This window comes from Micromys minutus, assembly GCF_963924665.1.
Source record: "Micromys minutus genome assembly, chromosome: 11".
Classification (NCBI taxonomy): domain Eukaryota; kingdom Metazoa; phylum Chordata; class Mammalia; order Rodentia; family Muridae; genus Micromys; species Micromys minutus.
The window spans coordinates 39,742,902-39,765,034 of record NC_137980.1 but is presented as its reverse complement, the minus strand read 5'-3'; the positions used below and the strand labels follow the sequence as shown (position 1 = coordinate 39,765,034).

Here is a 22,133-nt window from a genome sequence, read left to right as displayed (position 1 = left end):
TCTCTGATTCTCCACTTTGTCCCCAACTCAATTAGACATCACTTCCTTTTTCCTTTTTAAGATTTACTTATGTATGTGAGTACACTGTCGCTGTCTTCAGACACACCAGAAGAGGGCATCAGATCTCATTACAGATGGTTGTGAGCCACCATGTGGTTGCTGGGAACTGAACTCAGGACCTCTGGAAGAGCAGTCAGTGCTCTTAACCTCAGAGCCATCTCTCCAGCCCCTGTACTTCACTTTCAAACATTGGTGCTTCCTTCTACAAACTAATTTTACTTTCATTGTTTAGGATTAAATGTGTGTGTCCTGGGCTGAGCCACACTGCCAAGCAGAAACAGGTATTTTCAGTAAATAATTCAATCTTGGTATTTTATAGTGTGATCAGATATCCTGAGACATGTTAACTGAGGAATTCAGGCAATGATGTTGGCCCATGACAATATGCACCTTTCATTTGGGACATCCTGAACAGGAGAGGTTGTGGGAAGTAGGGACAAAAAATATACGGAATTTGCCTTTGTTCTAATTTCTGTGCACACTTAAAGCTGCTGCAAGAAACAATATGGATTAGGAAAAAAAAAAAAAAAAAAAGGAAAGAGAAACAACCGCCATGGTCATGGTTGGGGATATAGCTCGGTGGTAGAGGACTTGCCTAGCATACACAAGACTCGGTGATGAAAAATGGTTGAAGTCCCTTTTCCAACCATACCCACGGCCAGAACGACACCACACCCGTGTGCATCAACCCCAAACAACATCATCGCAAGGGACGGCACGCAGATGTGGATATTGGAACCTGCTGACAGGTCCTCCCCAGCAGAGGGTTAGCCACGGTGTGGCTACGTTTCCCATCAGTGTTAAGGTGATGGGTCTGTGGTTATTGTAAGATGAGTATTTAATGTCTCAGCTTTAATTTCTAATGTAGAAGCCACAAGAGAACATATGAGCTCATTGGAGGCTGTGGTGGTTTGCATGAGAACACTTGGTCACCTGCCAGCAGTGGCGTTTGTGGGGGGAGGGCTAGGTGGTGCAGCTTCGCTGGTGGAGGGCATCCCTGGAGGCTGGTTTTGAGACTAAAGCCCTAATGCTGTTTGCAGTGTGCTCTCTGCCTCACACACGGGGCTTCCTGTTCCAGCCACTATGTCTGCCGCTGGCTGCAACGCTTTCCTGCCAGGACAAACTTTTTTTCTTTTCTTGGATATTCTCTGTATTTACATTTCAGATGTTATCACCTTTCCCCTCCTATCCCCTCTTCTACCTCAGCACCTTGGCATTCCCCTACACTGGGAAAACGAGCCTTTGCTGGACCTCTCCTCGAATTGATGCCAGACAATGCTGTCCTCTGCTGCATGTGCACCTGGAGCCGTGGGGTCTCTCCATGAAACTCATTGGTTGGTGTTTTAGTCCCTGGGAGCTGTGGAGGGTTTGGCTAGCTGATAATTTTGTTCTTCCCATGGGGTTGCAGACCTTTTCAGTTCCTTCAGTCCTTTCTCTAGCCAGGACAGGCTCTTATCGTTCCAAAGTTGTAAGCCCCCATAGGCCCTTCTATAAGCTACCTTGGCTGTGATTCATCACGGCAACAGAAAAGTAACGGATACAGAGGCCTTCAGGGTTCAAGTGCAGAAGGATCCTCAACAAAGGTCTCACAACTACTTGGCATTCTAGTGTTAGGCCACCATTGGGAGGGATTCTGTAAACTCCCTGAGACTTCCTAACTTTGTTTTCATTTTTAAAAATGACATTTATTCTCACCGACCCTCTCTTGTGTGTATGCGTGTGTATCATGGTATATATATATGTGTGTGTGTAAGCTAAAGGACAGTTTGTGGGAGTCAGTTCTCTCTTTCCACCAGGTGATCAGGTTAGTGGCAACTGTCTTTACTTGCTCAGCCCCCTAATTCCTCCATTGCAGGATCTCACATAGAGCAGGCTGTCCTCAAATTCCTTTGTTTTTGTTTTTCAAGACAGGGTTTCTTGTGTAGCCTTAGCATCCTGGAATTCTCTCTATACACCTGGCTGGCCTTGAATTTATAGAGCTCCATCTGCCTCTGCCTCCCAAGCGCTGGGATGAAAGTCGTGTGCTACCGTCACCAAAGGGAAGCCTTGAACTCTTGATTCTCTTGCTTCAGTCTCAGAGTGCTAGGCTACAGGAGCCCACCACCATGCCCCGTCCCCTCCTACTTTCTGTCAGTTAAGGGATGCCTCGAGCCAAACCAGATACTGTGGTCTCCAGGGGCGATTGATTTTGTGTGTAGTTTTCTTTTGCCCACTAGATGGCAGCAGCGCACCCCCAGCTCAGGAGAGTGCGGGAGCTCTATGGGCTGTATTTATCGGCCTTGAGTGGTCATTGTCCCTTCATTCCGACCCCTGCATGTTTTCAGGGATGCCTAGCTGTCTCATCTGCCGAGGCATTATTCCTCACTAAAAGGAAAAGGCCAACTTTGCTTCATCCTTTGGCCTTCTATAGCTCCCCGCCCATCGGCAGTAGAAACTAGCAGAGGTCCAGAAGAATTTGTGATTTCCCATGCTCAACAGGTAAGCTGGCTAGTGGCCACGATCTCTGGGGCCACGATCTCTGGAGCCATGCCCTGCCCCTTCAGATGCTAGGGCAACATCAGTAAATCTCTGCTTTTTTCCACTATATCCGAAGGGGTGTGCTCCCGCGCCACAGGCAAAGGGAAGGGTGCCCCACTCTTGTTTCCCACTGAAGGGATTCACAGATTGAGACCAACTGCTTTGGTCCCAGAGATGACCGGAGCCTCTAAAACCGTGCATGAAACCATTAGGTTATATTTAACGTAGAAGACACAGCTTACAGAAAGCATTAGAAAGAACAAAATTGGGGCTGGAGAGGTTGCTCAGTGGTTAAGAGCACTGACTGCTCTTCCAGAGGTCCTGAGTTCAAATGTCGTGAAGTGATGGCTCACAACCATCTGTAATGGGATCTAGTGCCCTCTTCTGGCCTGCAGGTGTCATGGGGAACAGTTAAATGTGCTGGCTTTTTTCTTCAATGGAAGACATTTTCACCCAGAAGGCTGGAGAGGATATTGTCAAACAACCTGGTGATCTTTGCCTATTCTGTGGAGCCAGCCTTAGGCTTGTTAACATTATGTCTAAGCTCCACCCCACAGTTACCTGGCAACAGGCAGGTATGCCTGGCACTATAAAAGGGGCTTGTCCCCTCCTCACTGTCTTGCTCTTTCTTGCCTTCCTGTCTCTGCTCTCTCTCATTACCTTCCCCCTTGTGCCCCCCCCACCTCTACTGCCCTCTTAACTCCCCTCCTCATGCTCTGAATAAACTCTATTCTATACTATACCATTGTGTGGCTGTTCCCTCAGGGGGAAGGGATGCCTCTATGGGTCTGCTGGAGGCACCCCTTCTCCCATACCTCACCGCACCTCCATAGAATATATCTCCCCAACAGGCCCCAATCCTGACCATTGTCTCTCAGTGAATAGGAAAGGCTCTGTTTACTCTGCATTCTTCATAGACGAACTCCATCCTAACGTTTATTACAAATCCCTCCTCCCATGGCCCGGATTCCTGAGCCTGGTTTATCAGTCACTAGAATCCCTCCTTATGGTCAGGATCACAGGCGCTTTGCTGTAGAGGTGGCAATTTGCAGAGGACTGCCCTGAAGCTTTGCTGTGATAACTGTGGAGACGTTCTTTCCAAAGCTTCACTGTGTTTAAATGCGTTAGGAAAGTAACTGCTTGGTCAGGCTCTGGAAGTTTTTGACCTAGAGCCTACTCACTCAACTTGCTTCCATTAGCAGCAGATGAACCTATGCCCTGGTCCAGGCAGGTTCCCAGAGGGCTTATACTTTAAAGGGACAGGCAGTAGCTATTTGGGGATTTGGGGCACCACTCTTTGCCCTCAGCTCCACCACCGTAGAGCCACGTCTGTCACAGAGGATAGCTGGACAAAGGGGTGTGACAGTGGCTGGGAGGGCTTGGGCTGGAGTTAACTGAGTCTGTTTCAGAGACAGGCGCATTTATCCCAGGGCCCTCTGGCATGCAGCAGGAGACAGCTAAGAACTAGGACCAACCGAACATTCTGAGATGCCCCCTGCACCCTGGCAGTTCGAGCAGGTGATTCTGGGGTGTGGACTTTATAGACAATACTCTGCCACTATGCCAAAATGTTGGGCAGGCCAGTAAGTCAGACCCAGACCCTTCTTTCTTTTAGCAACTCTCTTCGATTCTCTGTAGCTGGCTGACTAGAGGAGTCAAGGCCACCTTGTTGGGATTCTGTAAACCCCACCCCTCAGTTACCTGGCAACAGCCAGGTATGCTCCGCCCATTACCTGACACTATAAAATGGGCTGCTTTCCCCCTCCTTTCTCTCTCTTGCTCTCCTGCTCTCTTGGCCTCTAGGTTCTTGCTCTCCCCACCTTGCCACTCTTCTCCCCCTTCTCTTCCCCCTCCTCTCTCTCCACGTGCTCATGGCCGGCCTCTATTGCTTTACTTCTCTACTCCTCCTCTCTCTCTCTCTCTCTCTCTCTCTCTCTCTCTCTCTGCCTCTACCACCCTTTTAACTCCCCCCATGACTCGAATAAACTCTATTCTGTGCTATACTGTCATGTGGCTGGTTCCTCAGGGGGAAGGGATTCCTAACATGGGTCCCCCAGAGGCATCCCCCTTGTTCCTCAGGCCTCGCCTCACCTCCATGGGCCATACCCTCCCCCCCTTTCATGAAGCCACCAGGTAGAAAGAAGCCCCTCGCGTCCCTCAGTGAGTGGACACATACCTGTGTGGATTCTTAGATGTCGATCGAGATCTTTCATGCCATGAACGGTTTTGAAATGGCAACCTACAAGAGAAGAATAGCTCGCCCTTAAACGCCCAGCCCTAGAGTCGCCATGGTTACCTCTAATGGAAGCCAAGCCATGCCTTCATTTCCAACTTTCGGTGCAGCTGCCGACAAAGGACAGCAAAGGACAGCACCTGCCAACACTTCATCACAAAACAGGCTTTGTGTTAGGTGGCTCTGCTCAGCCGTAGTCTAAAGCTGGTGTCCTGCACGTGGCGTGAGGAAAGGTGGGTGTGGCTTGGTGGGCCGAGGGGACCGAGTGCCTCTTTCTTATTTCTCCTGTCTGACAGTGTTAGGAATAAAACCCAGAACCTTAGGCATCCCCAGCGAGCACTGTGCTTCCGGGACACATCCTTGGCCCCTCATCTTGCCTTCTTTTAACAGCATCTGGTAAGACTGGAACTCATCACCTCACCAGGCTGTCGTCAAACTCGTAGTTATCCCCCTGCCTCTGCCTCCCGAGCGCTGAGATTCTCGTTGTGTACCCACTTCTGCATGTTTGACTTAGTATGATTTTATGATCCCACCCTAAGTTGAGGAGCAGCAGGGGACTCAATTATAGTCTGGAGGAGTTCTGCCAGTGAGGGACCCACGGGACAGCCCCCCCTCCCCCGACAAGAGGACATTCGTCAATCCTGCGAGTGACCTTGGAGGGTAAAACCGGTGCAGGTGCACCAGTACCAGGCAGGGATGGGCTCCTTCCACCCGATTTAACCCTTTACCTGGATAGCAGCAGTTAAAAGTCCTTTCTCCAAGCGTGGCCGTTCGCTCCTTTGCTTCGGTGGGCAGAGCGACTGCAGGGGACTGCTGGGCATCGCTGTCTTCAGCAGGGAGGCCCTCTGGTTTCTGGACATCGTTTTCGAGTGCAGAGGCTGAAATGGAGACAGGAAGTTTGGCTGAATGGCTGAGTGACTACTGTCACGGTGAATCTGAGAGGAGGGGCTTGATATCTGAGTGACAGCTGTCACAGTGAGTCTGAGAGGAGGGGCTTGAAGTCTGAGTGACAGCTGTCACGGTGAGTCTGAGAGGAGGGTGGCTCTGAGACGCATTCATCTTTCGCCAGTTTCCCAAAAAGTACTTTAAGATATGAAAACCGGGGGCTGGAGAGATAGTCCTAGATGAGCTTACGGAAGACTGGAGCTGGGCTCGCACGCCCAGCTCTGGCTGCTTACAACTGCCTGTTCTGCAGGAAGGAATCTTCTGAGCTTGCTGGCTTCCGCAGACACCTGTACCCCAGTGCTCACACAACTACACATATACACATAAAAGTAAAATGAATTCTTAAAGCCAGAGCCGGGCCTGGACTCACTGGTAGAGTGCCTGCCTAGCATGCAGAAGTCCTGGGGCCAATGACTCTCTGTGCATAAACCAGGCCTGGTAGTGCAGACACGTGATCCCAGCGCTTGGAAAGTAGAGGCTGGGGCTGGAGAGATGGCTCAGTGGTTAGTGCACTGACTGCTTTCCCTGAGGTCCTGAGTTCAAATCCCAGCAACCACATGGTGGCTCACAACCATCTGTAATGGGATCTGATGCCCTCTTCAGGTGTGTCTGAAGACAGCCACAGTGTGTATGTGTGTGTGTGTGTGTGTGTGTGTGTGTGTGTGTGTATATATATATATATGTGTGTGTATGAATATGTATATATGAAAAACATTCAAGACTATCCTTGGCTACATAGTGAATCCAAGGCTAGCCTTGGCTACATAAGAACCTGTTGCCACCTGGCAGTGGTGCTGCACACCTTCAGTCTCAGCACTTGTTCCTCGAGGCAGGAAAATCTCTGAGTTCAAGGCCAACCTGGTCTATAGCAGGAGTTCCTGGACAGTTAGGGCTACACAGAAGAAACCCTGTCTCAAAACCAAACCAAACCAAACCAAAAACCCAAAACCAAACCAAAAACCTGTTTCCAAGAAGAACAAACAAACAAAAGAACTGATGTGACAAATCTCTAGAGAAATAACCAGTCAGCAGGGCACTTCTCAAACATCAGGCTAGCCCCAAACAGCCTAGATTAACTCTGGTCTTCAGATTGTAGTGATCCCCCTGCCTCTGATTCCCAAGGACTAGGATTCCAGCCATGCTCTACCAAGTCCCAAAAGATATAGCTTTCTTTCCCTTTTATTTTGGAAGAGGTATGCTTATTTTCATTTTGTGTGTATGAGTACACACATGTATGCATGTGCCAAGTGCATGCAGAGCTGACAGGCCAGGAGAGGACTGCAGATCTCCTGGAACTGAGCTCACACACAGTTGTGGGCCTCCATGTGAGTATTAGAAACTGAACCCAGGTGCCCTGCAAGAGAAACCAGTGCCGCTTTTAGCTGCTAAAGATGTAGGGTTTTTTTCTCTTCTTTGTTTTGAGATACGGTCTCACCATGTAGCCCTGGCTGTCCTGGAATTCACTATGTAGACAAGACTGACCTCAAACTCAGATCTGCCTGCCTCTGCCTCCCCTAAAGATGCGGTTTAAAAAACTTCCCAGCTGGGCAGTAGTAGGGCACACATTTAACCCCAGCACTCGGGAGCAGAAGCAAATGGACTTGTGAGTTCAAGGCCAGCTTGGTTTATAGAGCAAGTTCCAGAACAGCCAGGGCTACACAAGAAAACCTGTCTCAAAAAGCTTACTCACCGGCTGGAGAGATGGCTCAGCAGTTAAGAGCACTGACTGCTCTTCCAGAGGTCCTGAGTTCAGTTCCCGGCAACCACATGGTGGCTCACAGCCGACTGTAAAGGAATCTGAAGCCCTCTTTTGGTGTGTCTGAAGACAGCAACAGTGTACTCATATAAATAATTAAAAAGCCTACTCACTACTGGCTATTATTTTTGTAACAAATAATAAATAGGAATTATAAGAAAACTGAAGAAAGAAGCCATGTTAGGAACGAGCAAAAGAAATTTATTCTAAATTGTTATAGGATATTTGAGCCTGTTTCTAGTTGTGGTGTGGCTCAGCCCATAGCACGGAGCTTTAATCCTTCTGGCTGGAATATAGACATGTCCTTACTACTCACCTTTAATCCCAAACAATGAAGGTGAAGTTAGTTTATGGAAGGAGGCAGCCATGTTTGAAAGTGATGTCTAATTGAGTAGCAGACAAAGTGACGAATCAGAGAAAGATTTGACAGAATAGGATCTGCCCAACTCTCACGGGAAGAGAGAGGAAAGGGAAGCTACTTGAGGCTGTTTTACTGGGAGAATTTTACAGAGACAGATCAAAAACAGAATAAGCCAGAGAATGAGAAGGACCCTGAAGATTAGAAAAGACTGCTTTAGTCTGAGGCCAAGCAGAGCAATTCAGAGGCTGAGAGAGAGAAGCCAGATTGAATCAGTCAGCTTAGAGAAAAGTTTGGACCAGAGCAATTGAGTTGAACCAGCCAGCCAGAGTTCAGAAAGGACTGAGAAGGCGTGAGCTTGTTCAGCAAGAAGTCTCAGGGACTGAAAATATTTTTGGATTAGATTAGATCATATGGAGGCTAGAAGCTTGCAGGGCTAGACCTGCATTAGCAGATGGAGGCAGTAGACAGCAGAGATGACAATTACACCAAGGGATTAAAGTTACTTTTATACTGAGCACTCCCACTTCCTTCTCAGACTCCATTCAATCGTAGGTAGAAACTCAATTCAAGGCCCCAGGCTCTAGGGGTGCTGGTGACTTCTTTAACAGCTTCTCTTATAAGAACAGCCAAACAGCTTCTCTTATAAGGAAATAGTCCAGCTATTGCAGGGACAACAACTTCTCCATCTTGCTGCCAGGGTCAAACTCAGTTAGTTCATGTTCCCAGGTCCAGGAACTCGTATCCTGACCCGTGAAAGCTCCCTTGCTCAATCCCTTATGTCAAAATGTGATTGGACATCGCTACACCCCATCCAGCCGTCTGTCTCTTTATGGTTTCATCCTTTGAATATGTCATACAATGTCCCTTCAATGTTGTGGTTCAGCTCCCATGTCTGTTCTGTGGCCCTGATCGAATAGTAGCGGTTTGGTGACAATAAATTTTTGTCCTGGCACTGACCTGGTGTTTGAGTTATGATGTATTTATATTAGATTCAAGCAGACCTTAGGACAACCCAAGAATAATTCTTATTTGGTATGACAGAACACTGAAGGCACCAAGCTGCTTTGTTATCATTCACTGTTATTATTATTATTATTATTTTACATTTGTTTTGTGTGTGTGCATATGTGGGGTTTGTGGGTAAGTCAGAAGATGCCCTGTGGGAGTTGGATCTCTCCTTCCGCCATGCAGATTCTGGGGTGGAACTAGGACCCTGGAGCCGGGCAGCATGTGCCCTTATGCACAGAGCCATCTCGCCGGTCCACACAGCCGTCTGCAATGCTTAGGCTTTACTAGGGCGGTGCTTCAGCTCAGCAATGGGTCACAGTCCACCCTTGAGGCATTGCACTCTCCAGGATAAAGCATCTCAACAAACTACTCAAAGGAAGGGAGCTGGAGAGAGAAACCAGAGACCTTTATAAGCTGAGACTTGACACATCTTGGCTCCTGAATCAAACATGCCACAAAAGCCACCTGAGGTGGTGAGACATTCCTGTCTTGGGTTTTAGAATAGGGACGGATATTGCCATACTTCCAAGCTGAATGGTACCACATTTTGGGTCAAACACAATTAAGCAGGGAGAGAAGAGTTTGTGTGGAGGAGAAACATGATTGGCCCTGAGCAGAACCTGAGTAGTGGGTCTGCATGAAACTGGGTATAACTCTCCCTAATACAGAACAGTGTGGAAACCCACATGCACATATGTGCTCATGTATGTGAAGGTGTACACACAACGCACATGTATGAAGGTATACACACACTGAACATGTGTGTTCATATGTGTGAAGGTATGCACACAATGCACATGTGTGTTCATGTGTGAAGGTGTCCACACAGTGCACACATGTGTTCATGTGTGAAGGTGCATACACAATGCACATGTGTGTTCTCATGTGTCTGAAGGTACCTACACAATGCCCATGTGTGCTCATGTGTGTGAAAGTATGCACACAATGCACATGTGTGTTCACATGTGTGAAGGTGTGCACACATATGAAAGCAAGAGTGCCCTCTGTAGTCACTCATCATCTTTTTTCTTTGATCCAAAGTCTCCAATGGAACTGGAGCACCAGTTTAGCTAGAGAGGCTGGTCAGTGAGCCCCGTGATCCTCCTGTCTCTGCCTTCCTCGGTGCTGGCTGCAGGGATAAACAGCTTACCACACTAGACTTTGACTTCTAGCCTGGGTTATTTGGAATTCTTTTCTGCAGTGTGCTGCCTCTGCCCTGAGCAGGGAGGAGGGCCCTCTAACTTACCCAGCTTTTGCTAGGCCTGTGATACCTAGACTTCACGGTGGGCTGGCTTTTGGTACCCTTTGCTGGGAACAAGCAAAAGAACTTATTCTAAACACTACCATTTCATTTTCAGACTCCACTAATCATAGGGAGAAACTAAATTCTAGGTCCCAGGCCCTAGGGGAGCTAGGGATTTCACAATAGCTGAACAGCTTCTCTTGTAAAGAAACAGTTGTCTGAGTCCAGACATCTCAGGGACAACTTGTAAGGAGACAGTTGTCTGAGTTCAGACATCTCAAGGACAACTTCTCCATCTTGCTGGCAGGGTCAAACTAAGTTCATGTTCCCAGGCCCAGGAACCTACTCCTAACCTTATTGGTGGAAACCCCCTTGCTCAACCCCTTATGTCAAAATGTGATTGGATAACGCTACAGCCCCCCCTTCCCCCTCTCTTTATGGTTTCATCCTTTAAATATGCTCTACAACATCCCCTTCAGGATCATAGTAGTTCAGCTCCCTAGTTTGTTCTGTGGCTTGATTACTATACATTTGTCGTCTGCATTGACCTTGGTGTTTGAATTATGTTGGGATCAAATGGACCACACAACACCCTTTCTAGGTTTTAGAAAGGGAGACTCTGCCCAGAGGTTGATGGGGGTTTGAGACCAGGAAAGCAAAGAGTATTCCATGCTACCCCCTCCTGCTGGGAAGCTGCTGGCAGAGAAAGGCATAAAGTTCACTTAAGACCCTTTCCCCACCCCCTAGCCTCACAAAGAGGGGGCAGGAAGGATTACAAAGTCCAAAGCTTAAGACAACCAAAGGGGGAGGTAACTTAGAAAGGCCAATCTTCCCGTGGGCAGATACCTGAGGGTGACCTGAGGGTAGCCGGGTAAGGGTTCCTCCTTCACCAGGCTCTCAGAAGTGGGGGATTCTCCAGTGGGAAGTGGGCACACAACCTAAGGTACTCTGAAGGAAAAGTGTTGCTTCGTGGCTTCGAATTGGACCACGGGGTCAGCAGAGGTGGGAAGGGAGAAGGATAACTTCCTAGTTCCAAATGTGTGGGTCCCCTCACCCCATCCCCTATGGCTCCACGAACTTCCCAGTGGTACCCCAACTTCCGACAGGCCTCAGCCACGCAGCTGCCCTGCTCCTCTGCCTCACAACCCTGTTCCCCGAGTCACCCCCACATGCATCCTTCAGGTCCCTGGAAGGTCCCCCTCTGGGAGGTGGGTAACACACTGGAAACCCATCCCACACTGGTCCTAAAGCCTTCTCTGCCTTATGGGGGTTGGGGTGTGAAGAGCTGATGTCTTGTCCTTGGCTCCCGCTTCATCCTGGATATCACTCTTAAAAGCTCAAGTGTGTCCCCTGCATGTCCACCTGGCCGGCAACGCAGCAGAAGCAGGAGTCCAGGCGTGAGACTCGGGGTTCGCGCACCCCGCAGACAGCCTCTGGGCTCTAGGCATCCTTCAGCCGAGTGTGGGAGGCGAACTAGCTGCTCTAAGTGTTTTCCCGCTTTCCCGGAGAGTAGCAGCCTCCCTGCAAAGGGTGTAATTGAGGCGCACGTGTAATTCACAAAGACCCGCTGACCCACAGGTCTGGGACTCTGAAAGCTTTGCATACCATTCTACAGATCTCCCTCCCACGCCCTTCCCAGATGACAGTTATAGGGGTCTGGGGACAGGGACATCAGAGCAACTGTCTCCAAGTCCCAGGCTGGAACTGGAAGCTTCACGCACCATTCATTCCACGTACCCCTTAATCTGACACCTATCGGGGTACAGAGTTAGGGACGGAGTAGATGTCCTCAGGACTTTGGGCTGGAACTGGAAGCGGCTTGCAACATTCCATACACTCCAACCTCCCTAGGTCCAGGGACTGGGGAATGTTGGGGGACATCAGAGAAGCAGTCCCTAAGTCCCAAGACAAGGTCTAGAAGTTTCCAGCACTATTAAACGCGCCCCTTCCCCTGTCCAGACCCGACACCTGCACAATTTCCTGGGTAGGGAGTACACCAGAGAAGCTGGGGATGTCGGAGCCACCGTCCCTGGTATCCCCGGGGTACTCACCCAGCTCCCCCGCTGCGCGCAGGGCCACTCCGCCGGGCTTGCTGCACTCGGGCTGTGGTTCCTCAGAGCGCAGGTGCTGGGGTTTGGCTTGCTTGCGCCGGGACATGGCGAGAAGATGAGGCTCCCGGAGGGTCCCCAAGAGTGGCCTCCCGAACAGCGCGCGTTTCCCGACTTTGGAGGAACACCCCCACACCGGGCCGAATCGCGCATGTCCCGGCCCTGCCGCCTGTCAGCCCGGTAGGGCGATTTATCAAGCGTCCTGACAGCCGCTTGGGCGGCAGCCAGGACCTCAGGGGTCCCGGGAACCCCGCTCCCACGCACGAGCTGCGGCTCCACCCCGGCCCCGCCACAGCAGAATCTGCATTTTAACAAGCTCCCCAGGTGATGCGCGCGCACTCTCAGGTCGGCGAAACCCTGTCTGCATTTTAACGAGATCCCAGGTGATTCGTTGCCTCATTAAAATTGCAGAAGCGCCAGCCCTCTTCCCACTTTAATGTGCTCCCGGAGTCGCTGGGGACCTCGTTAAAATGCAGATTCTGACTCGGTGGATCTGGGGTGGGGCTCGAACGTCTGTATTTCTAACGAGCTCCCACGTGAGGCCGTGGCCGCTGCCACGCGGGCTGGAGAGCTTTTATATTCTCTCTTAATTGGTCCAGCCTGGGACCGCGGTACGGGGATATTTCTCGCAAAAACTCGTAGGGATTTTTCTCATGCGCGGGTGAAGGTGGTGAAGGGCCTGGGCTCGTGGCGCGTCCTCTCACTTGCGCATCCGAATACACAATTTAAGAACAAGGGCGTCTCCAGTTTGCCCCGTGCACTCTTTTTTCTGAAGTCAGTGAAAAAAAAAGTAGGTTTGGGCTGGCAAGATGGCTCAGCGGGAGAGAGCTCATTTCTGTAAGATGTCCGTCCTCTAGCCTCCACAAATAGGACAACACACACACACACACACACACACACACACATACACACGCACACACACACACACACACAAACTTAAAAGTAGAAGCTGAAAGTCCTTTTACACCGCCTTCCTTTCTTGCCGGGGGACTCAAAGTCTAGACCACACAGGAGAGGCCTTTGGGGCCAGCCCGGGCGCAGGCCCCACCCACTGTGTGACTGAGGCGCGGTCCCATCCCGGGGGTTGGGGGGGAGGGTTGGCTAATTGATTTTTCGTGCTCAGACTAGCTGGGACCTTGCGGAGACCAGAGAGGGACCCCTCCTTCTGAACGACATCCAACAAGGATCAGCAAAGCCATCCAGTCCCCCTAAGGTGTTTACTTTTTTCAGATTGGGAAGTTACTTAAACAGGGCTGTGCCCCAAGCCTGCCCAAACCTGAGAGTCACATGGGGGCCACAGCTCAGAAAGACCCAGCGGTGTTCAGCTGGTGGGGACCTAAGACTCTGAATTTTTTAAATCAAGGCAGCTTTACAGGCTCTGGGTGCTTAGCAGCAGGGCGGACCAAGAGTCAGGTCTTTAAAGTGTGTGTGTGTGTGTGTGTGTGTGCGCGCGCGCGCGCGAGCGACAAGCTAGGCTGGCTTTATTATTTTTTTATTTGCATATGAGTGTACTGCCGCTGTCTTCAGACACACAAAAAGAGGGCCTCCGATCCCATCACAGATGGTTGTGAGCCACCATGTAGTTACTGGGAATTGAACTCAAAACCTCTGAAGAACAGTCAGTCCTCTCAAGCGCTTAGCCATCTCTCCAGCAGGGCTGGCTTGCTTACACTGCCCTTTGGCTTCCTAATTGTCAGTCTATTTAGGCATCTCCAGGTAATGCTGGGTGAAGTCACAAGGTTAAACTCAGAGACATACTGTAACCAAAGTTTTCTTTTGTATATGTGTGCAGCCAAAGCTGTGCAGAATGATTTAAAAAATTGTTTAACGATTTTATTTTCAGTTCTGTGTATGTGTGTGCATCTTTCGGGCAGGTGAGTGCAGGTGTCTCTAGAAGTTAGAGCGTTGGTTTCCCTGGAGATAGAGTCACAAGGAGTCCTGAGTTGTCTGTCTGATGTGGGTCCTGGGAACCGAACTCTGGTCCTGAGGAAGAACTGGGCATGCGCTGAACTGCTGGGCATACCTTTTATATTTCCACAGGCTAGGTATGATGGTGCATGCCTTTATGTAATGCCAGTACTTAGGAGGCAGAAGCAGGAGAATCTCTCTGAGTTCAAAGCCAACCTATCTACCTAGAGAGTTCTAGGCCAGTTAGGGCTAAAAATGAGATACTGTCTCAATTTTTTCTTTTGCACATTAATTTATGTAGTGGTGTGTGTGTGTGTGTGTGTGTGTGTGTGTGTGTGTGTGTGTAGTAAGAGGAAAACCTATGAGAGTCATTTCTCTCCTACCATATGAGTCCTAGGAACCCAAGTCAGACTGTCAGGATGGTGACTACTGGGTGCCTACTGACCTCTAATCCCTGCCCCCTGCACTGTACACACATACGTGCTCTGGTTTAGTGTCTCCCAGGCTGTCTTGGGATCAAGAAGCTGGGAACAGAAACTTTCTCTGAGAAACTTGAAAAGGGTGCATTGAGGGTGACCTCAGAGATACTTGGCATCACGTTATACTTGGCCATGTGCCAGCCCATCACCAGTCAAACCAGGATAGAGGATTCCCTTTGTCATCCTTACTGAACATTGTAAGATTCTTTATTCCTTCCTTCCTTCCTTCCTTCCTTCCTTCCTTCCTTTCTTTCTTTCTTTTTTTCTCCTCCTCCTCCACCACCTCCTCCTCCTCCTCCTCCTTCTTCTTCCCCTTCCTCCTCCTCCTCTTCTTCTTTTTTGTTTTTTGTATTTCAAGACAGGATTAATCTCTGTGTAGTCCTGGCTGTCCTGCTGTCCTGGTGCTCTCTCTGTGGACCAGACTGGCCTCAGACTCAGAGATCTGCCTGCTTCTGACTCCCGAGTGCTGGGACTAGAGGTGTGTGCCTCCAAGTTTTGCTGGATCTGTCAGATTATTGTCTCTGTTCATCCACTTTGACGTATGTTGGATGATCACGGGATGAAGATACCATACTTTATTCTTTGTTCTCCTGGGCAGATGTGCTGGTGTAGACTGGGCTTGCCAGCATGCAGGATCTTCCCCAGGAGTGTCCTGGTGTCTCCTGAGTGAATGCCAGCACCACGTCAGGATATTGGAACAGAGTATGAGAGCGTGATCACCCTGATCTCCCTCCATCCCAGCGTGGGAGGGGAGACTGTGACCTGATGTCATCTCTTTCACACACACAGTGTTACCAACTGTCTTAATTCCAGGAACCATACGGATACAAATGGTATCTCACTACCATCATAATTTGCATTTTCCCCTGCATATATGATTTCAACAAAGAATGAAATGGAAATTACATTTCCCACCAACGTAAGGGCAAGAACTGATTAGGATTCATTTCTTTCTTTATTGAGACAGGTAATCTAACCCTGCCTGGCCCGGACCATCCAGACCAGGCTCATCTTGATTGAATTCGATGAGGTCTGTCTGCCTCTGCCTCCTGAGTAACAAGATAAGAGTTCCCTTTGGTTTCCCAGAGGCCAGTTCACTTAGACTAAGTGTATAGGTAATGCTTTCTGTACCAGGGCAGGAGAGCCAAGAGCACTGGCCACGTTTTCAGAGGACCTGGGCTCAATCCCAATACCTACTGATGGCTCGCAACCACCCGGAACTCCACCAGGGATCTGATGACACCTTCTGGCCTCCTTGGGTACCAGAAACTCTGGTGCACAGACATGTGCAGGAGAAATACTCACATACATGACATAAAAATAATAAATAGGGCTGGTGAGATGGCTCAGCGATTGCTCTTTCAGAGGTTTTGAGTTCAATTCCCAGCAACCACATGGTGGCTCAAAACCATCTGTAACGAGATCCGATGCCCTTGTCTGGTGTGTCTGAAGACAGGGACAGTGCACTCATATACATGAAATAAATAAATAAATAAATAAATTTTAAAAAAATAATAAAAATAAAGATTTAAGGGTGTGTGTGGCCACATCTAGTGTTTTGGTCATACTGTTTTACAAAGTACCTATTTAAAGTTCTAGCCTGCCTGTCTGTCCATCCATCTGTCTGTCTGACTGTCTGCCTTCCTTTTTTTTTCCTATCTTTTTTCCTCTTCTCTCTCTTCTGATAGAGTCTCCCTATCTATACCAGGCTGTCTTGGAACATACAGCCATCCTCCTGCCTCAGTGTTCAGAGTTGGGATTACGAGCCTGCTTGACACCTGTTCAAAGTCCTCCTCCTATGTTTATTACTATATCTCATTACTGAGATTATTACCAAGTTTTAATGACTTGATTTCAAGGACTATGGCTACAAACTGTGGGAAAGAACCCTCAAGAGCCACTGTTGTTACCTTCCTTCCGTCCTCACGTCAACCTGGAGCTAGGCCAGCCAGTAGTCAGTCCACCCCATCTCCCCAAGGCTGCACTTCCAAGTTTGTGCGTGAGGCGTGTCTCTCTTGGCACCGCTGTTCCGTTCTGAACTCAGGTCCTCAGAGGAGCGAGCCCTTGCTCTTCCTCACTCAGGCTAGTCAGAAGCTGGAAAGTTTTGAACTTTAGGGGCTTTCTCAAATTCAACTGAAGTGGAAGTCACTTCGACGCCCTGAAGGTTTTGGGATGACATCTAAGCTGCAGTGGTGGGGGATGTCCTACGTAAGGTGACACTCTGCTCTTCCCTTTCCAAGCCTGCATTTCTCATTCTGGACCACTTCGGGAGTTACTTCCTCATCCCGGACAGACCCTTCACCTTCCTCTTCAAAGGCTTGCTTCCTTCATACAGCAAAGTCAAGACATTGTCTCTGGAGTGAGCAGCTGGTCAACGTGAAATGATGAGAAATGATGGCTTTTCAAAATGCAAGTGAAACAGGGTACCTCTGATTCGTGTGTGTGTGTGTGTGTGTGTGTGTGTGTGTGCACACGTGAGCACGTGTAAAACTACCCAAGCCCACTCAGGAGCAAGTGGAGCCAGAACAGGATGCCTTTAGCACCCTTGACAATCTTGTCTTGAGACAGGGTCTCTCTATAACCCAATAACAAACACCGAAACTGGCCAGTCTGTCTCATGCCCGATGTAGGGGTTGCAGGTACCGGTTTTTTATTTGGGTAATGAGTACCTCATGCTTGTGGAACAGCTTCTCCTACCACTTGTTGGGAACAGGCAAAAGAAAGTTATTCTTAGCATTATTATTTCCCTTCAGACTCCATTTAATCATAGGGAGAAACTAAATTTAAGGCCTGGCGGGGGTGGGGGGGTGGGGAGCTGGAGACGTCCCTTCAGCTGAACAGTTTCTGCTGTGAGCAGGCGTCTGAGTCCAGACATCTCAGGGACAACTTCTCTGTTTTGCTGGCAGGGTCACACAAGCTCAGGTTCCCAGGCCCAGGAAGGAACACCTACCCCAGTTCCCCAAATGTTTTTTTAATTGTCTGTTAACCAGTAAAGAGTATAGAAATTGCTGTTATCTAAACCAAGGTGCACACATTATAACTATATATAACCAATTGCCGGTTATGCCCAAATTAACTACATGCAACTGATCCGTTCCTTTGTCCCCTTATCACTCTGAACTCCGGCCCTAATGTCTAGAAGAATGAAGTAAAGACCCTAAAGCCATCCCTGGATGCGGCCCGGTCTCCACTGGGTACTCCCTTGATTAGCCCATAATGGCAAAATACAAGCGGAAAACACTGTCGCTCCCGGAATCCCACCCTCGTTTTGTGCTCTCATCCTTTGAAAATGTTGTACAATCTCCCTTCGGGGACACAGTTCAGATCCAGAACTGGCCGCACCCCTGAGAGCTCAGAAAATAAAGCTTCCATTTTTTTTTTAAGCTTCTGCACCCAAAGCCAGTTTTCTTGGCTTGCACTGAGAACCCACCACACTCTCTCCAACCCTTGACCTTTTGAAAGATGACGTTTTCTTCCCACTTTTCCTCAACAAAACGGCAATAATGCTACAGTTGGTGGACCGTGATGAGCAACCTCGTGTGTGGGGCACAGGCAATGTCTGCTGCTGAGGCAGTGGTCGACCTGTTACTTATTACTGATAACGATAGGGTGAGTGTTATCCTCACCCATGACAAGAATAAGCATTCTCAGTCTACCCTAACTAGACAAGACACCGTCCTTCCATGGAAATACACTCGAAGCGTGGAGTGACATTAACCTTCTGAGTTGCAGACTCCACATATTTCTAAGCCAGCTGCAGCCCATATGCATTTATGAGAACACAAAATAACGGGTTTCGGAGCTGGAGAGATGGCTCAGTGGTTAAGAGCACTGACTGCTCTTCCAGAGGTCCTGAGTTCAAATCCCAGCAACCACATGGTAGCTCACAACCATCTGTAATGGGATCTGATGCCCTCTTCTGGTGTGTCTGAAGACAGCTACTTATATATACGGTACTTATATAATAAATAAATAAATCCTTAAAAATAACGGGTTTCTTTGTTCACGGATACGGAAAATGCTTCAGGTTGTATCAAGTGGAATATCCAAAGGACAAGAAGCGTGGGATGCCACTGTGACCGTACGTATGCACATCTCTACACGCGCAATAGGGCATGAAGCATAGCACAGATTTTGCACACTTATGAAATGCAGGAGAGGCCTGAGAGGTGGCCTCTGACTGGTCCTTGGGGATGAGGACAGAAAAACAAAAAGCATGGCAGAGGTGCGGTTGACTGACTGACATGTTGGGACAGATCTCTTCACAATCTTTTAAGTTTTTTTTTTTTTAAAGCTTTTTAAAAGGTGGGGGTGGCTGGAAGTTTGTCTCAGTGGTTAGAGCATGGACTGTTCTGGAGAACCCGAGTTCAACTCCACACGGTTACTCTCACCATCTGTGACTCCAGCTATCGATCTGACACCCTTGTCTGTCCTGCCCCCCACGGGCACTGAATGCATGTGTAGGACAAACATCCACACACAGGAATTTTTTTTCTCCCCCCATTTTATTTTATTGGATATTCTCTGTATTTACTTTTCAGATGTTATTCCTTTCCCACAATCCCAGCCCTCCTCCCCCTATTTTAAAAAATTTAATTAAAAATATTTATTTTTAACCATGTGTATATGTCTATATAGGGTATGTGAACACAAACGCAGGTCTCTGGGAGGCGAGGAGATGGTGTGGGAGTCCCTGAGGTTGAAGTTATAGGCGGCAGGAAGAAACACAATACGGGGTCTGGGAAGTGAACTCAGAACCTCTCAAGAACCTTCTCTCTCTCTCTCTCTCTCTCTCTCTCTCTCTCTCTCTGTCTCTGTCTAAGATTTATTTATTTATTTTGTGTATATAAGTACACTGTAACTATTTTCAGACACACCAGAAGAGGGCATCAGATCTCATTACAGATGGTTGTGAGCCACCATGTGGCTGCTGGGATTTGAACTCAGGACCTCTGGAAGAGCAGTGAGGGTTCCTAACCACTGAGCCATCTTTCCAGCCCCCAAGAGTCGTCTCTTTAGGCCCTACATTATTTTTTTTCCAAAAGTTTAAATGATAAAATTGGTCTACTGGGAAGATGATAGCCGGGCCAGTTCAGGCAACCACTGCCCCCAATCCAACAACAAAACCTAACCCTCCTTGGAGATGCCTCCTACCTCGAGGTGTGGCACATTCTTGGATTCCACAAATCCCTCAGTTTCTCCCTCCTTTGCCAGACTCTTCAGCTACCTCTTATTGGGGGGATGGGGAATAGGGGAGGGTGAGCTTTATTTACAAATTTCATCACCTAACGATACGCTGCACAGTCTTGTCTTTTTGACCGAGTGTCTCTGCTTCTCTGGAATCTGGAAGTCTGCGATTCAACGTGTTGCCACAGGCAGACAAGTCTGTTTTCATCCCTGGTAATCCAGTGTGTGAATACGCAGCCCTGGGAGCCGTACCCTGCCAAAGGGCGCTCGCTTGTTCTCCAGCTTGGTAATTATGAGCAATGCCGGTATGCATACTCCCGCACAGGTTTCTTAGTCTGTGTGTAGAAGCTTCTCCATATCCAGAGTTTGCGCTGAACCAGCTCCCCGGGTGATTCGAATAGGAGAAGCGCTGAGTTCAGAATCCGATTCTTAACAAGATCCCCAGAGTGTCATGTTGGCACGGATCGGCTGGGTCATGGGCTCCTGCTCGGCCTTCTTAGGAAGTGTTAAACTCTCTCCTAACTCTCGCTTTACCATTTCACATTCCCATCCATACATTATTTTTAAATGAAAAAGAAAATGATCGGGGGGTGGGGTAGGGGGAGAGCTGGCGAGATAGAGAGGGGTTTTGTAAAACTCTTTACCTCCCAAACCCCAGAAGTCCACAGTGGAAGGAGAGAACCAACCCCACAAAGGTGTCCTCTGAGCTCCACACGCACATTGTAGCATGCATGTACCCCAAACTCCCACACAATAATCAAGAATTTAAAAAAGTGGCCGCTTGGGCTGGGGATGTAGCTCAGTGGGTAGAGTGCTTGCCTAGCATGCACAAAGCCCTGGGTGCCTTTCCCAGCAGCACATGAACCGGCGCCTCACAGCTGTGAGCTCAGCACTCCGGAGATTCGGGCAGTGGAGGTCATGAGTTCAAGGTTATCCCTGGCTACACAGAGAATCCAAAGCCAACCTGGGCTACCTGAGATCTTGTCTCAAAAACAAAGAACACAAAAAGTGCCCCCCCCATCTCCCATCCAGCACAGACTAACAGACCAGAAAGGAACAGTCTCAGCTGACAAGGGGCAAAGTCTGGAGCAGTTATGGGGTGGGTGGCACTTTGTGTGGCTGGTTCAATGGCTCAGCGTTATTAAACCGCCTTCCCTTCTGACTCATCGGTCTTGATCTAAATGTTTGCTTTCCTTCAAAATCATATGTTGAGATGGAAGTGTTTATGTTACAAGGGTGGGACCCAACTGGATAGAGTAGTGTCCTTCCTTATAAAGGAAACTCCATGGGGGAGGGTGGCTATATTTAAGGCACATTTTAAATGTGCATGGAATTTTCAAGGAATAAATCAATCAATCTATCTATCTATCTATCTATCTATCTATCTATCTATCTCTGGCTAGAGAGATGGCTCAGTGATTAAGAGCACTGACTGCTCTTCCAGAGGTCCTGAGTTTAAATCCCAGCAACCACATGGTGGCTCACAACCATCTGTAACAGAATCCGATACCCTCCTCTGGTGTGTCTGAAGACATCGACAGTGTACTCACACATATACAATAAATAAACATTTAAAATATATCATTTTGGGGCTGGAGAGATGGCTCAGTGGTTAAGAGCATTGACTGCTCTTCCAGAGGTTCTGAGTTCAAATCCCAGCAACCACATGGTGGCTCACAACCATCTGTAGTGGGATCCGATGCTCTCTCTGGTATGTCTGAAGATATAGTGTAGTTACATATAATAAATAAATAAATCTTTTAAAAATATTATTTAAAATAAATAAATAAGAGACTTCAGAAATACCAGTGAGGACAAAGCTGTAAGATGCCCATTCGAAACAATTCTTGCTCAGATGTTGACATCTGCATCCGTTGCTTCAGCCTCCGACTTCCTGGGCTTTTGGATGATAAGAGGCGATTTTCTGTTGTCTGTAAGCTCTCCATCTACGGCAATTGATTTTAGCTCCTAAACAGACTAAGGCGCCCACTCGTCTCCTGCTGAACCCTAGAAACCTCTCATAGGCTCTCACCAGGTTTGGGAAGGTGATGTAATCACCCCTGGTCTGAGGGAACAGGATGGAGAGGAATGTCAGAGTGGTCATGCCTCTGGCATGAAAAGAGTTAACAGAGGCTCACTGTGGGCTAAGGTTAGTTTGGAATAGTTTACCTTTGTGCATCCGAGCGTGCATGTGTGTTTGATGCTGGTAGGGATTGAACCCAGGACCTTGTACATTCCAGGCAAGGGCTATGCCCCCAGCTTTCCCTTAACCTCCATGAGCCTCAGGCTCCTAAGCTGTAAACTGTTTTCCCCAGATATTAAGAGGAA

The 22,133-nt window shown here is 48.5% G+C and overlaps 1 protein-coding gene across 2 annotated transcripts in view; it reads right to left on the bottom strand.

Annotated features, from left to right (window-relative positions):
* The window catches only part of ZFP64 (ZFP64 zinc finger protein), a gene marked incomplete at both ends in the record, with an annotated part of 58,477 nt that overhangs the window by 5,557 nt on the left and 30,787 nt on the right, over positions 1-22,133 (bottom strand). Inside the window, 3 exons of one of the 2 annotated variants that reach the window (XM_080924686.1) lie at positions 4,754-4,816; positions 5,539-5,688; positions 12,175-12,280. In XM_080924686.1, the coding sequence (XP_080780812.1) occupies positions 4,754-4,816; positions 5,539-5,688; positions 12,175-12,280 (319 nt within the window). Of the gene's footprint in view, positions 1-4,753; positions 4,817-5,538; positions 5,689-12,174; positions 12,281-22,133 lie in introns of those variants that run through there. The other variant, XM_080924685.1, reaches the window with a different exon arrangement.